Below are 17540 nucleotides of genomic sequence, written 5' to 3'. Positions count from 1 at the left end.
TTCAAATTTAAGAACATTTTGCTGAGTAAAATTATCATAAGATGGACGAGTAAATTACGAAATTATCATGACGTGGAATGGGAGAGCGAATGCACATAGCCAATTGGCGAGAAATTCGTCATCCATTATTTGTAAATATACAGGCGAACCGAATGACCTTTTAATTTTCAACTACGAGCAAAGCCGTGCGGGTACCACTAGTTATACAATAAAACATAATACGACATAAGAGAGTTGCTACCTTACAGAAGATAACGTGTTGCAGTGTAGGAAAAAAAAACTAAATTTAAACGATATTGACAACTGAAAAGTCTATTAAGACTATTAGTCAACGCCTTGAAACATGAAAACCGAACAACAGCTAAATCTTACCGCACACACTTTTTAAAGACCAACAAACCAAACTAAACGTCAACAAGAATTTGAAAAGAGGTTAAACTGCGAACATTTTGTTCGCAGTTTAACCTCTTTTCAAATGACAACAAACAAATCTGAAAAGGATTATTTGCATATTTCCCATTCACGGACACACAAAGGCAGAAATTCTACGGAGCAGCTAAGCAATGGGTGAAAAGGATGTTTACTCGGAAAAAACTGAAGAACCCGAAGTACCGACAGAAAAAGAGAGAGAGATCTTGGGGGTTTAGAACAGGTGTCACTGACCTCCATCCAAACTAGATCAGCAGTTAAATGGTCGAGGTCGCACGATTTGAAGCGCTTCTATCAAAAAATCATCACTTGTCAGAAAATCTAGGACGAGACTAGACATTTTTTTTTTTTTTTTTTTTTTGTGTCTGCGCAGTTGGGGAGGATAAAAGAATAAAGTGGAATGGCGCATCACTGACAAACATTTTCACCTTTGTTATTTCATACAAAGGTTAGATTTATGACAGGTGACACCCTCCGAAACCCCTGCACCTATCAATTGCTTTAAATACATTATAAAATATACAAAAACAAATAAAATACATTGATATCAACAAAAGTGATAAGTTGTTCCAAATCTAGTTCTGTTGATAGTAGAAGATATTAACGATCAGATAACATTAAATATTTGTTACAATAGTTGAGATCAACTTATTTTAAATCAAGAAACACAGAAAAACTAAAATATATATTAACATACACAAAATGCTATAAAATGCACTGATATTTCAGCATTTTAATTTTTTCCAAGTAAAAACAAACTTTTTCAGGAAAAAAAAACGGGGAGAAAAAAAAAAGACTTCTTTTGAAAGAAAGAAGTTATTTTTTCTCTTTTTTCTCTTAAATGTTTTAAGAGATTAAAAAAATTCCGGTTTTTTTCCCCCAACTATTCCCATATATGGTTAGTAGTAGTTTACAAGCATCTCAACATAAGATTCAATAAAGCACTAAACACTTCCCAGCTTTCTCTCTCTATCTCTATACATTCAACACGGTAAAAAAATTTAACAGTTCTTAAGATTTGCACACAAAAAAAAAATAAATAAAAATAAAAATAAATAAATAAATAAAAAAAATCAAGAGCCTTGACTATGCTAGTTTTCTCTTAGGTAAAAAATTAAAGTATTGGTAACTTTAACTACAGTAACAGTAGGGTGCTCTTTTTCTATGGTTTTGCTACAACATCAAATTCTACTACTTACTGTATGCTATCCGTTAAGACATTTCAAAGTGATTTATGCACATTGAAACAGCTTTCTCTGCAGTAATTACAGCTCGAAGGAAATAATGACTCCGCTAGATTTTTTTTACATATTCATCAAAACTGCCTTCAAATTGTTTTATAAAAGAACGAGCTGATGTGTGCAAAACATGACTTCCTTTTACTCCAATTCAATGTCATTTCCCCATTACTGGCAATTTTAATGCGATTCAATAGTTTACTCTCTAAATATCACCAACAGTGGAAAAATTGAAATCAGATTTTTAAAAACAAATCGCCAAATTTGTCGCCAAGCTGGCGACAAAACTTGGCGACCAAAACACTGGCGATATATCGCAAAGTGTCCGCCAAATTATAACACCACTTGAGTTTACATCGAAATTACCAATGGTTCCCCCCTCCCCAAAAGGGACAAAAGACCCCTTTAGAAACACCCAAGTGCAACCAAAAGGGGAGGTGCACAAACAAACCCCACTAGGAGTCTACGTACCAAATTTCAACTTTCTAGGACATACCGTTCTTGAGTTATGCGACATACATACGCACATACCTACATACAGACGCCACGAGAAAACTCGTTGTAATTAACTCGGGAATCGTCAAAATGGATATTTCGCATGTCTATACGTTCTTAGGCACTTATCCACGTGTGGTCGAGTCGAAAAAAAAAAAAAAAAAAAAAAACTCATCATTCATTCGGGGGTGAGTAAAATGGAAATTCAGGTCGATTTTTGAGTGAAATTTTTTCGCGAATAAAATACTTCCTTTTTTGTAAAAGGAAGTAATAAAATAATAGTTTAAAAACTAAAAAAAAATACGCTTTTGCAGTAAAATGAACTAAAAAGTGAAAAATAATCTGTGGATGATAGTAGTTGACCAATCACTTAATTTTAATGTAATACAAAAAACCGTGGGGGGTAAAACCGTCCATTTACATTTTTGCATGGACAACAAATGGAAGAAATTCAAGGCAACTGATAAGAAGCCCCCCACGCTTTTTTGTATTACATTAAAATTAAGTGATTGGTCAACTACTATCATCCACAGATTATTTTTCACTTTTTAGTTCATTTTACTGCAAAAGCGTGTTTCTTTATTTTTTTAAACTATTATTTCATTTTTCTGTTTTTTAGTCTTATGTTGGAGAATTATAAGGTAAAATTGCAATAACTTCTTTTCGTAAAAGTTGAATTGACGAAATTATTTATAAAACGAGTGCGAGGTAATTAAAGTTAAGACAAGGGCACCCCGATGGGAAGCTACTGTGAGTCATCGATGTATGTCTGCGGAAATCATATTTATATTACTTTGAAAATTTGAGATGCATTTGAATAAAAGTTTTGTTCAACAATGGTCTGATCAGCAATGAATTTCCAATTGAAGGCTCACCTAAATTTTGGCATGAAATTAGTTAAAAACAATTATATTTCATGTTCTAATTACCTTGGAACATTGGAACAAATTTTGTCTGATGCAGAAAAATTAAAGGTTTTTGTAGATATTTTAAAATAATTTTTGCGAGCTTTTCTTAATGTATTTTTAAAATTTTTTCCTTTTTCACATTGTTGGATTTATGCCAAAATATTGATTAAAACTGGAGGAAAATAACAATTAAAAGAGTTAATTAATTAATTTGATTATAGAATATTGCATTGTCATCGGGTTTGAGGTCGCGTGCCAAATTTCAAAAGAATCCGATCGCAGGAAGTGGGCGAAATTTGAGCTGCAAGATTCCGTTACAAGATACATACATACATACATACATACAGGTGAAGCTTATAAAAGCGTGTTAAAAAGATAATATCATTAACGTAGTCAATATAATTGGGTATTGACTCTAACACAAAGATATTTTTAAAAAACAAATTAACGTACACGAGCAGTTCGATTCTCTACAAATTAGAAATGATCAAATAGGTTCACTAAGTATGAGCGAAATGGCAGGGAATCGCTGGCTTACAAAAAGAGGTTGATTAAAAATCTGAAAAACTTACCTCCTTTTCTTTATTTAGCAACCTCGTTTCTGTAAAAAATAAAAAATGTTAGTTTAAAAATTTAATATATTTATTAAATATTATTGCATACATATGTTACCGTTAAAGTATGAAATCCGTTCTTTTATAGAATACCTCGTTATTTCATGGAATAACTGATCGTGTTCGTTAAAGTGTAAAACTCTCTTGTATTTCATGGTTTAACTAGTTATTTCATAGAATAAAAATCTGGAGTCCGATAAAGTGTTTTAATGTTTTAAATTTAAATGTAAAAATTAATGTAAAAAAAGTTTTAATGAATTTAATGTTCAAAAAGAAAGAGAAAAATCTAAAAAATGTTTAGAAATTCAAGCGAAAAAGATGAAATTAATGTCGGATAAATCTCATTCTGAAGCCTCTATGGGGTTTCCCGTCCGTATCCCAGTGCCTGTAGTTGACAGAGGAAAATGTGATGCCAAATCTATTTTAGCTATCATCATAAAAATAATCGAAGAAGGATTTTTCCAATCGGGCACAAGAAACGGCTGCATAAAACAATTATATTCCCAGTTCAGTGTCTGCGAACAAAAATTAATTAAAACCGAAGAAGCACAGGATGTAGAAATATCACACCGATCAGTTGCTACAACTCAAAGTTCAGGTACTGGTCCGGGATTTAAAAAATGTTCGTGTAAAACCCAAAACCCATTGTGTCAACAAAAAATGTTTTTGTTTTAGAAATAATGTTCTTTGTAATTCCAAGTGTCATCTAATAATTCTTGTAACAAATGATTTAATGGTACGTTTCCATAAATACCAGTCATACGCTGCATAAATTAGATAATTCTTTTTCATTTTAATTGTCTATCATTAGTTTATTTATAGAATACCTATAGTTATTTCACTCTAGATAAATTGTTAATTTTACACTTTAACTGTCTCTCATTAGTTAATTTATAGAATACCTAGTTATTTCATAGAATAACTAGTTGAAGTGTCAAATTAATAACATATTACACACTTCAACTGACACGATCAGTTATTTCATGGAATAACTAGGTGTTCTATAAAATAACTGCATTATATACTTTAACGGTAACATATACACGAACACAGAAAAAAAATATGCTTCACTAAAATCGCCATTATAGGCTGACTTCTCCACTGTACACAAATGCAACTGCAAATATCAAAGGTCTTCATTTTAAACCACTAATTACTATTGGCTTTTCTTTAGAGACAGGTGCCAGCGGGTCAGTAGTCCGCTCTAAAAACTTGTTGAAGAATTTGTTAAACTATGTTTGAAGTTGTCCCAGGTCCAGGAAACCCCACAGCTATGACGTTATACAAAAGTTTAGTTTTATCTTTTTGTAATTAATGTTTCAAGCTAAAATTTTTACCTAAATGGCCTATTAAGGTGGATGAAAGAGCTCCAACAAACATTATATGTCATTCGAAAAAACTTTTTTTTCTCTATTACACAAGATGAAGTGTTTACTAATTTTCTCGATCAAATAGAACATGATATATAAGGGTTATTAATATAGCGTATATCCTGAATTAACACAATTCAAGCACGGACCTTATGAGGTAAATATTACAGGAGACCACGAATTTGAAAACGACTTTTAAATTATACGAAATGGTCACTTTGCTACGTTCAGGAGCCACTTAGCACCCATACTGCAAAATTTGGGACAACTTAGTTTAAACCCAGGGAAGGGTTGCAAAGTTTTCGAAGTTGTTTTTTTTTTTTTTTTTTAACTTCCTTTTACAAAAAAGGAAGTATTGTATTCGCAAAAAAATTCACTCAAAAATCGGCTTTAATTTCCATTTTTCTCAACCCCGAATGAATGTTGAGTTTTTTTTTCGACCCAACCACACGTGGATATATGCCTAGGAACCTACAGACACCCGAAACATCCATTTTGACGACCCCCGAGTTAATTACAACGAATTTTCTCGTGACGTCTGTATGTGTATGTATCTCGCATAACTCAAAAACGGTATGTCCTAGAAAGTTGAAATTTGGTACGAAGACTCCTAGTGGGGCCTAGTTGTGCACCTTCCCTTTTGGCTGCACTCGGATGTTCCTAAGGGGTCTTTTGCCCCTTTTTAGGGGGAAATCATTGTTAATTTCCATTTAAACTCAAGTGGTGTTATAATTTGTCGGACACTTGGCGATATATCGCTAGTTTTTTGGTCGCCAACTTCGCGAGAAATTTGGCGATTTTTTTTTAAATTTTAAATTTGGTTTCAATTTGGCCACTGTTGGTGACATTTAGAGAGTAAACAATTGAATCACATTAAAATTGCCAATAATGGGGAAATGACATTAAATTGGAGTAAAAGGAAGTCATGTGATGCACATATCAGCCCGTTTTTTTTTTTTTTTTTCAGCAATCACGATTGCTTATTGTTTTCACTTGACCGTCCTTGATGTTGTGGTTCCTTTTTCAGCTTGTACCAGGGTCTCTCAGTCCACTGGCGCGGTTCCTGAGCACTGTCCCATGGAATCTACTTCTGCTGGGGGTGGTATCCATGTCCTACACACGCTTGCTCATAACTACACATACACACTCAAACACGCGCGCGCCTTTACACACACACACACGCCTACGTGCACCACACGTAAGCCTACACACACACACACTCAACTTTACACACTTAACCAACCGGGAGGAGGGATATGCTTGGGGGGGGGGGCGTTTCTAGCAGGGTTGGCAAAAACCCGGGTTTTTTCAAAAAAGCCCATGGACCCAGGGTTTTTTGGGTTTTTTTAAATAAAACCCAAAAAAACCCAACCAAAGTTGGGTTTTTAAAAATAAATGTGGGTTTTTTTGTCTTTTTTAGGGAAAATGTGGGGTACTTGTAGCATATTGTAGCGTAAGTATATGGACAAAGTGTAAAAAGTGTCTTCGGGTAAAAAAAGCTGGAAAACTAGCTAAAATTTAGCGTTTTCTGAAGAGGAGTATAAAAGACGAAAAAAACCCAAGAATGATGAAGTTTGAGGTTTTTTAATTTTCATTATTACCAACAGTTAAGGCAAAGTTACTTCTCAAGTGATAAAATCTATTGTTTGTTTTTAATTACTACATTTTTTCTTTGCATTTTACTTTATTGTATTTCATTTTGTTATGCAAAACTACTGTAGAACCTCAAGTAGTTTAAATCCCTTTTTACGAAATTCCAGCTTAATCAAGACATTTCTTTGAATTTTATGTTGCCTGTTTTTCTATTTCTGTGTACAGAGTAAGAAATACTAAACTTTTCGTAAGATAATGAAAATACTGTACCCGTTCTGTTTTCTGTCGACCGTTTGAAAAATCTGATTATTTCTAAAAAATATACCTTGTGTTTATTCGAGATTTGTGACGTGTTGGTTAACAGAAACTAATTCACGTGAAAGCCTTTTAACTAGATTAGTTTCCTCTGTACAATCTACAAATATTGAGAAAATCAGAAGTGACAAGACTTGGTCAATATAATTTGAGTTATTTATTGACCAGTTAAAGAAAAAAGTTAAATACATTTATTTAAAATCTTTGACGTATTTTTTTAATGCCGTTAAGAATTAAGAAATACTATTAAAGTTCAAAGTTCATTTTTTATGTTCATTGTCTGTGGTGGTGAAGAACAAATAAGAAAGAAGTTTAAATTGTGAAAGTATTTAAAATAATAATTTTTTTTAAAAAACTTCTCAGAAAATTTAAAAAAACCCAAAAGTGGGTTAAATAATGGGTTTTTTTTAAGTGGGTTTTTTCAAAAAAACCCATTGGGTCCAACCCAATTGGGTCCAATTCCGCCAACCCTGGTTTCTAGAAACAATAACTCCAATGAGTAGGGTATTGTCGCAACTCGTGATTGCGAAAAACATAATTTGAATTCAAAGTTTCAGAATTCAAATTCGAGTTAATTGGGGGAAGTGGGGATCACCAAATAACCTACAAACGAAATTTCCATGCCTAACTGTTTTTAAGCAATGCGAGATGCGTATGCATATACATTATACGTAGGTCAGAAAGTTAGTTGCACTACTTCATAACTTTGTTCCGTCAAAGGCAAGTTTGATGCAATTCTGTGGTAACACTTCTTTAGACATGTACCTTTATTACGTGACGAAGTGGCTTCCCCAAGGCAAGCTTAGTTTTTTCGATAATCAGTCGCAAACATATCTCAACAGCTGCAAGTAGCGTCCAAATTGGAAATGCGTGCAGTGATTCAATTTTGTTGGCAAAAAAGTGCAACTACACCGAAATTTATGGGCAGTACATGAAGTGTACGGTGAAAATACAATGTCATTATAAGCTATCGTGAAATGGTGCAACATGTTTGAGAATGGACGTACATATTTTGGCAACGCTGAGCGCGAGGGATGACCAAATTTAGGTGGGAAGTGTGGGATCACCTCCCCTAGCTGCCTTAACCTTTCACCTCCTGATGTTTTTGTTCTCACGAAACAAGAACTTTCTAACTGACGATAACATTCGGATAACGAAGTGAAAACTGTAACCCAATAATGGTTATCTGACATTGAACGGGATTTCTTTGCAGAGGGCATTGAAAAACTTCTACCACCCCTCGACAAATGCTTAAATAACAGAAGTGGTTACATTAAGAAGTAGATTTTTAATGGAATTTTAAGATAACAATAAAGTTATTGTAAATTTTCAATCCTCTTTTTGTTTTCTTGAGCAGTGCAACTAACTTTCTGACTGACCCTCTTACATACAGACGTCACTACAAAATTAGTCACAGTTTAAACAGAGACAGTCAAAAAAAAAATTTTTTTTTGGTTTTTCATGTGTCCTTGATATTTGGTACATACATAATTACAGACATCAACAAAGTAACTACTCAAAATTGAATCATGGTTGACAGGATCGACTCCTGTGATAGGCGACTTAGGCGGCCGCAGCAAATTTTGAAGTTGAAACATTTTTTTTAACTATGGATATCTGTTTCAGTGCCATAAGATTCACTGCTACTTCATTAATTAAAAAAAAAAAATCATTTAGAGTGTGTACCATGCAGTGCTTGGATATGCAAATCATAGTTTGGAACTAACTAGAAATTCAATTTAATTTTAGAGGCAGCAAAATGCGTGATTTTAACATTAATATATGTTTTAGTGTCAAAAGATGCACTACTTTAATGTTAAAAAAGATACAAAAAAAAAAAAAATAGTTTAAAGTGTGTACCAGTGCTTGGACATGCAAAACCCAGTTTGGAATTGAACGAGAAACTCACATTAATTTTAAGCACTTTACTATCTCTTTTATTTTATTAATATATTAGTGTTTTATATTATTTTTATTAAATGGGAGGGGGCGGCACTTGTCAATATCACCCAGGGAGGCAGAACTACATGAGCCGGCCGTGATCATTGTTTAAAATCAGGGTTTAAATTCAAATTAAAAAAAAAAGTTGAAAATTTTCATAAACACTTCTCTTTACTTCGCATTATAGAATAACGTAAAAAACAATATTATACATATTTTAAGCTTTTAATCACGTTTATTTCTTATATTTTGGCACAAAAGTAGTATTATCGTCAATAAACATGATGTTTCAATTTAATAATGAAACAGTACTGTCTAACCACGGGGTGTAAGGAATTGGCAAACCTCCAGTTCAGACGAGTCTATCTGAATGAGGGAGAGAAATAAAAAAAATCTGATGCGCGTGCTCCACTTTTATGAATGAGACTCTGCTTAATTTAGAGGCTAACTTACATCTGCAAACGCTGACTTCCCTAAACACTAATAGATGCGTCCACATTTCCGCATGTAAACCGGATGTTTGTCTTTCTATACAATCCGTGGTCAGACAGTACTGTAACTGATTTAAACTGCGGGATACTATTTGTTTCCTGGTTCAAAGTCTCTTATGTTATTGCATTCTTTGGTGGAAAAGGTAGAGTTTTACAACAAATGAAAGCCTAGTTGCATTTGTATAAAAATTCTACTCTTTTTCACGCAGTTTCAAGGTCACTTTAGCATAATGATTTCATGTCGACCATCTTTTTAACGTAAAGGGAGCAACTCCGGGTGGAAAAAAAAAAGCTCCCGAAAGCTCAGATATATGGTAATACCGAATATTCTAATGATCTGGTTCCATTTAACACAAAGCTGAAAGAAATTGTTGAATATTCATGAACGCCCTCAGGTAAACGTCAGCTTACATTTATTTTGTCGACATCTCTGACATAAAACAGTTGAAGTTACTTCTGCGGCAGAACAGGTGGTTTATCTATATTTTTACGACAGAAACTATAATGCACGCGAATGGAGAATTTTAATGTTAAGTTGGTTTGTTTGGACTGTACCTAAACCTACCATAGCGTGAATTTTAATGAGTGCTTTGTTATTATGTGAGGACGCAAACGACCTTGCTGAATTCCTCTCTGCTTCAAAAACATATTTCATCACTTAAATGTTGAACAACACTCTTCAAAAATAGTTGTTTTTAGATTAAGTACTCTTAGTACTTAAAAAGTTAAATACTATTTAAGGTCGGATATATAGGTGGCTCGAACAGGGGGACAACTGCCCCCACACTTCCAAAGTATAGGCGTCTTGCCCCCTCACTTTTCAGAGTTACAAATCAATGATTGGTTTTGATTTTTAACTGGGTGGATTGATTTGTAAAACGAAAATAAAAACAAAAAATTCCAATTGCAATGACTTTTCTCATGTTATTTTATAAGAATGGAACTTTGAAATGAAAGTGGGAAGTCTACGGTAGCCATCCGTTACGATTTTTGAGGCCATAATCCATTTTTGGAGGTCATTTATTCAGTAATGTTAAAATCCCTACAATAAAGCACGATTTTACAAAAAAAAAAAAAAAAAACCCTCAGTATCAAGGACGCGCCCCCAAGCTTCTTTAATCCCCCACTTTTTGGATGCAGCAGTTGAGTAGCGAGAAATGTTTCATGGAGGGGGGGGGGGTCATGAAAATTCTCGCAATTAAAGGCCGTAAAGCGCAATTTTAAGACCTTGCATGGGCGTGCACACATAAAATTTTTAGCCTCATTGGGGGGGGGGTATGATCACCCCCCCCCTTCCCACCACTCGGTTAAACCACTGGGTGCAAAAGCCGTCTACGGTCAGACAGTTGGAACTTGAAACAGCTCTAATTCTCGTCTCATTAAACATGCAAGCATTCATTAATCTTTGTAGTACAACAAAGTACGTCAATCAAAAGTAGCTTTGTTCTTTTGAAAATTTTAAAGTAGGTGTTGTATGAAATTAAAGTGACGATTTAATTTTGCAATGTATCAGTTACGGTTCCCATTTCCTTTTTTTTTTTTTTTTTTCTTTCTTTCTTTCTTTTTTTTTTTGTTCAACCTGTCAGCAAACTTACCGCGAGAGTAACATCACTGCATTTTCGGAAATAAGACAGGATTAATAAGACTCCGTGACATAATATTTCCTTATCAAGTACATGTCTCTAAAACAAACACACGAATAGGAAAAAATGATTTTGATACGAACATATTTTTGTATCCCGTCTGCAAAATTTGATAACATCAGCAAGAACAATTTTCTTAGATAGCAATGTTATGTATTTTTAGCCTTTGTTTTTATCTCAGATGCAAAACGTTTTATGTATTAAAACTACAATAAATTAAGTTGTTATAGAGGGAGAGCACAAATGATGGAGTGAATTTTAAAAAATCATATTTTCGAAACTATTGCACATATTACAATAAGTGATACATAGGGCCAAGAGAAATACTGAAGGGGTCAGGATCTTCACAGAGGTGAGAAAGAACAAAAACGAAATTGTTTCGTTTTTCACATATAATTTTCTTTCCCATACAGTAAGGTGCGCCGAAAAAAACTTTTTTTTTTCACTCGTTTCAAAGATGGGCAGTGCGGAAAAGGTAGCATTGGTGGAGCAAAGTGTGCACAAAAAATTTAAAATTTGTTGGACAATTTCTTGATTTGCCGCAAATGCGTTGAAGTTTCGACCAAATGCTGTTTTTTTGATATTCTAAGCAAAATTAGTAAAAAAAAGTATGTGTTTTATCTTCGATAATGGGTAGTCGGGAAAAGGTGCCATTGGTGTCCCTAAAGTCAGATACAAAATTTGAGATGTGTGATATAATTCCTTCCTTTGTCACAAATGCATAAAAGATTTGACAATTTACTGTTTTTTTAACGTTTTCAATAAATTTTGTCAAAATGTTAAAATACTATTTTCGTCGTATTTATTTAAAATAATTATATAATTGGTCACCTATGGTTCATTTTCAAATGCTTGGTGTGCCATACATTGAATATTTAGTGCTTATAAAATTTTAAATTCGAAATCTGTTATGAGAGAAAACTGTGTAGCTCTATTTGCTTTGCGTTCAAAATCAAGGTTAAACAGCCTAGATACTGACCAAAAAAGGGGTGCATCTGCGGAAAATCTTCTGCCCGCCCTCCCAACAGAGAGTCTTATCTACACTTTTTTGGGCAAGGAAAAAAAGCATTTTTCGAGATGAATTTCTAAATTCCAGCTTTTTTACTTCTCAGCTTTGTAATGGAAGCATTTTTCCTTCAGGTCATTTGCAGCTTTCGTCATTATTTTAATGGTAAAGTAGAATTCCGACTATCCGAATCAACTGGGACCGAATATCTGGATAATAAAAAATTCGGATGACTGTAGTTTTTCCGAAAAAAGAGTCTATTTCAATTAATTACTGTACGTATGTCAAAAGTGGAGGGGAAGAAACTTTTTTTTTAATAAAAAGAGCTTTTGATTAATCAAATGAAAAGGCAACACTTTTATATGTTAAACGCACTTACAAGTGATATAAATTAATACATTAGTACAGTATGTACTTACCGTACTCTAAATGAAAGTCATTGCTTGCTGAGTGTCACAAAGTAAACTGTTTAACCTGCTGCGTGGAGAGAATAGCAGGGTACACAGACTCATCAATTTTGCAAAGTGCAGTACGTTTCAAATTGTTTTTTTTTTTTTTCTTTCTTTTTTTGGCTTTCATTTTAAAAGCGGTTCAGGTAATCAGCGATTCGGATAGTAGAAGTTCGGATAATCGAAGGTCTACTGTATTTCTACTCACAGCTGGCGAAGAACTAGGAAAGCAGACGGTAGATCTAAAACCGTTCCGCACATTGGAATGTTTATTTCTGTTTCTTCTGATGAACACTTCGTGATTTGATGTTTGCTGATATTGGCTGAGAACCCAATTGAACAGATCGTAGAATTCCAGAACCCAATGTTTTAATTTTTAACCTTAAACTTTTGACTTTGTTGATCCTTATTTCTTCTTTGAACTGCAGCACATTTTTTCAGTTAAATGTCATAAGAATCCTTTAATATCTTGGTTTTGGTAACATTGTTGTGAATTCTCAGGATTGGCCACATTATGTATTTGTTTTTGCGTACCCAGATCGATTTTTTTTTTCTTTTTTGGTGAATCAACTTTAATTACGAAAAGTGAGAGATACATTACTGCTTCTTGAGTACTAATGTGTACATGCAAAGAGTTCTGTAGGCAGCTCTAAGCCACAGCTTCTAAGAGCTAGATTACGTATTAGACACTGGTTTGCTGTCTTGAAACAATGGTGGGAACAGTCCGGTTGAAATAATTGAACAACAATCAAAAACATAATTTTAACTCTACTGTTCAATCACGGATTCTATGGAATTGGCAAACATCCACTTTAGACGAGTCAATCTGAATGAGGGGGAAAAGTAAAAATTTGATACGCGTGTTCCGCTTATTTAAATGAGACTCTGCTTGATTTAGAGGCTAACATACATCTGCAAAAGCTGACATTCCAAAAAACTAATAGATAACGTCCATTTCTCCCTGTAAACCGGATGTTTGCCTTTCCATACAATCCGTGGACAGACAGTACTTCTCAAATTTTCAGCATTTTTTCTTTCTTTTGTCCCTGTAACGTGATAAGTGTAGACTAGAATAGTAGTTTTAGAAGGTTTTCGTATCCCATCAGCTCAGCTTCGATTGGGACAGAAAGACCTCAAGTCCAGTAGTTTCTTCACCTTATTTATGAGGTGTCAGATTGGGAGTTTGGTTCGTATGAAAAATGCACAAGAAATGTTGCAATTCTTTATTTTATTATTTTTTTCAACACCTGCAATGACACCGTTCTCCCCCCCCCCCCCCGTTCTTATGGGAGTGCCGTTTTACCCGTCTGTTATTAGTTAAGAAACATCAGCTTAATTCTCTTTTTAAAAGATCTCCCAGGAGTGAGTTCTGGCTAGTGCCCGTTGGTTTTGAACGCAAAGCAAGCAGAGATGTGCAAAGTTCTCCAATAAGATATTTCAAATTTTAAACTTTACAAGCATTGAGTAGTTAACTTATTGCACGCCAAACATTTAGAAAATCATCCTAGTTCAGAAAAATACGGAGAAAACAAAATTTTAACGGTTTGAAAACTAGATTTGAAGATATCTGCTATTGGTATAGTTTTTTTTTTTTTTTTTAAATTGCTTTATATTTAGTTGGACCTCCGCCGAAACGAAATTCTGGTTGAGTATGGGGGGGGGGGTGGCTTAGAAAGCTCTAGATGATTGATTTGAAACTTCTGAAGATTGTTTTCAACAAATGACTGATTCCCAAAGCCAACTGCACCATGCATTGCAGTGTTCATGCAGCATGCATAAAAAATTACTACACCCACCTTCGTCGGAGGAGAAACTTTCAGATCCGGAATTTATTACCTTCATTCTTTTGGTCATTCCAGGGCCTGAGTATCACAGAGTAGTAACATTAAAAACATTGCTTTTAACACAGCATTAGAGTCTGGCTCTGATAAGATGAGGAGATACTGTGAGAGAGTTTGTGACTCGTAGGGAAGCACAAACATTAAGATGAGGAATTGGTATATTTGCTAAGTTGGATTACCATCGCAGTATGTTATAGGATAATTCTTAGATTTCACACAATTTTTATTTTAATCTTATATACTACGAGCAATTTTCCTTTTCAAGTGTGATTAAAATTTCTGAATAGATTTTTCTTTATTTTTGTCAATTCATCGTCTTTATAAATGAGAATAATGTTCAATTGGGTCCTTCAGAATGTTCACAATGTTTTTGAAATGGATGCAACTTCTGACGAGTAAATTGTAATCAAACAAGTTCATTGATCACCAAAGGTGCAACAACAATGCCAACAAAATAAAAATGCATGCTTTTTCTCAAACTAGTTTTACTCCCCCTCCCCCCTTCCTATAGTACATGGAATCATTCAATTTTACATCAAAATTCATCTCATCAGAGCCAAACAGTACATCACTTTAGGTACAATATAACTTAATTATTCCACATCATTAAAACGTTTTAAGCAGTGTACCAAAAAAATAAAATACATTTTGAGTTGGCCTTATCATTACACTGTGGTACAACCAGAGTAGAGGAGAGAGGAAACTTTTGGATAGCTCAATTTTCTCAAACTTAAAAGAATGAAAATTATGAAAAGAAAAAAAAGTTACTTCAATGGCAGCACTTTGATTCACTTCCCAAGAAAATTTGAAGCTATTGGCAGGAAACTTTTGTGATTTATATCAATCATGCCGTTTTGATGCTTAAAAAGCAATTTATGCTGGATTTTTTTGGACACAACTAATTAATACACCTTTATGTAGAATTTTAAAAATTAATTATATAAAAGTAAATAGCTTATTAAATGAAAATAATGATAGATTAATCAAATTTTTCAAACAAAAATTCTACTATTCTAGGTATAAAAAATATACAGTAGAAGACCATTATAATGCACACCTTCGGACCAGAGCTTTTGCGTTATACAGGTTTTGGCGTTATATAGTTCATTTCACAAATTTTTAAACTAATATTTAAAATATATCTATATATTAGCACTTCAGAATGAGTTTTATCTGCAATGAGAATTAAAGCACTAATTATACAATGAGTCATTCTTAAATAATTATGTTTCTTTATTACAAGAAAGTGAAATATCCTGCACTTCTGCTAGCTTCATGGTTTGCATAACAGTTGTATTTTCAAGAGCCATCTGGTATTTTTTGTTTACTATGAGTACCAATTTTTATTTAAAAGCTTTGAATTACGATAGGAAGATGAAAAACTGTTTCAAAATTTAATTTGCCTAACCATTTTTATGTTTTCAAAGCAACACAGAGGGATTTTTTAAACTTCAAAAACTATTGTTTACTTCTAAAAAGTTGTGCGGTTTATAGAGAATTGCGTTATACAGGTCGGCGTTATAAAGGTATTCTACTGTATAAACATCTAGCTATGGGGCAGATTTAGACACAGCTTTGGAGGCTTATATACACAGTCTAAATGTGCCTCGAATGTTATGTATCTCTAAGTTATTACAGAAAATTGAAAAAATAGGGTATTTAAAATAATTTTTAAATACCTAACAATGACTTGCATTCACAATTTGCTTGTGTATAAACTGTGTAGTTAATTTTGGATCGAAGTGCAACAGTCAACATGTTTTTACAAGTGAAGAAGAAAAATTTTTATCTTTGTGCCTTATAAACTCATTTTAAATAAGTACAGTAAGCCGGAATGCTTGCATTTGTTATGCATAAGCTATAAATAGAAAGTTTCTGAATGCTTGGAGAAATAATAAGAATAGCTGGTATTAATTAAAGGAAGACAAATAACTAGATGAGGTAGTGTCCAAACTTTTCTCTTTCTAGACCAAAGAACAAAAATTTAGTCAGAGTCTGTAATGTAGAAAATATCGATGAATTTACAAAAAAAAAAAAACTGTTTAGATAATATGGCAGAGTACAAGTTCATTCCAAGCAGGTTTCTAAATTTTGACATGCCAGGAATTTCAAAAATCCTAACCAGTCAAGAGTGTTTTCTGAAAGTGGCAAAAGAAAAATTTAATCAAACAGTTTTGAGAGAATTAAGAAAATTTCCTGTTCATATGAGTTCAAGCCCTTTGTCTTTGTCATGTTACATTATTAATATTGTGTTTTTTTTCCTTGAGTTTTTTTGGCATTCAAATGATGTGCCCCAAGCATGTCCACATGTACCCTTTTTAGGGGCACATGTAGACAGTTTTTGCATATTTTTAAACATTTTGTTTACAAAAGGTTGTCACATCTCTTAATATTTAAGCAGGCATATTTGAAAGGATTAGTTGTAAGATTATGGTTAATAAAAATAAATTGAGAAAATAAAATGAAAAAGGTTAGTTTTTTGTGTAAATTAAAAAAAAACAAAACATCTACTTGACACATACCACCCTCTCCCTTATAGAAATTCAAAGATCTATGCTGTATTCGAATAAGACGAGCTGTTAACCTGGGCTTGGCGGATTGAACCAGAAGCATGAGAGCTACTTGTTAACTGGTCCTACCGTAAGCCACTCCAGTAGATTCACTAGTTGATTGACCACATCCACAGACAAGCTAATTAGACCAGGCAGCAGTTTTGGCAAATCAAAAGTCAGCAGCTTAAATGGAAGTTCTAAAAGAGTGTTTCCTCACATTTGTACTCAAGTGATCACAAATTATCCAAAAGCATACCGCAGAACAACCAGAATAAGGGCAACCCAACACTAACCTCTAACATTCTCAACCATTGTGTAATCAACCACCCGTGTTAATGGTTCATCTTTTTCAAACACATCCCTACTTGCAACACCTGCAGCAGAAATTCTTTCTGCAATCTGCGGACATTAGATAAATCATCATAAAACTTCAATAGCAGCAGTGAACTGCCCGCCCCTGAGTCGATGGATACAATATTTCATGAAAAGAGCTCAACAAAAGCAGAAGAAATATAAAAAGAAAAATTTAAATTCATTAATTCTTAGAAAGCCCTTTTTTTAAAAAACTTAGTTTCATGAATCATCAATGATCCATTGATGTGTACTTCTCGGATGATCTAAAAGAAATTGAGTGTCAAAGCAGTTGGTACGACTT

General features: G+C 33.6%; 1 protein-coding gene across 1 annotated transcript in view; it reads right to left on the bottom strand.

Annotated features, from left to right (window-relative positions):
• The window catches only part of LOC129217613 (solute carrier family 15 member 1-like), a 151247-nt gene that overhangs the window by 132146 nt on the left and 1561 nt on the right, over positions 1-17540 (bottom strand). Inside the window, exons 3-4 of the mRNA XM_054851942.1 lie at positions 14289-14354; positions 3643-3671 (exon numbers count right to left, since the gene is read on the bottom strand). Coding sequence (XP_054707917.1) covers positions 3643-3671; positions 14289-14354 — 95 coding nt within the window. The remainder of the gene's footprint in view (positions 1-3642; positions 3672-14288; positions 14355-17540) is intronic.

Source organism: Uloborus diversus, chromosome 2 (assembly GCF_026930045.1).
Source record: "Uloborus diversus isolate 005 chromosome 2, Udiv.v.3.1, whole genome shotgun sequence".
Lineage (NCBI taxonomy): Eukaryota > Metazoa > Arthropoda > Arachnida > Araneae > Uloboridae > Uloborus > Uloborus diversus.
Note: the sequence above shows the minus strand (reverse complement) of the source record. Positions and strands in the feature narration are given on the sequence as shown.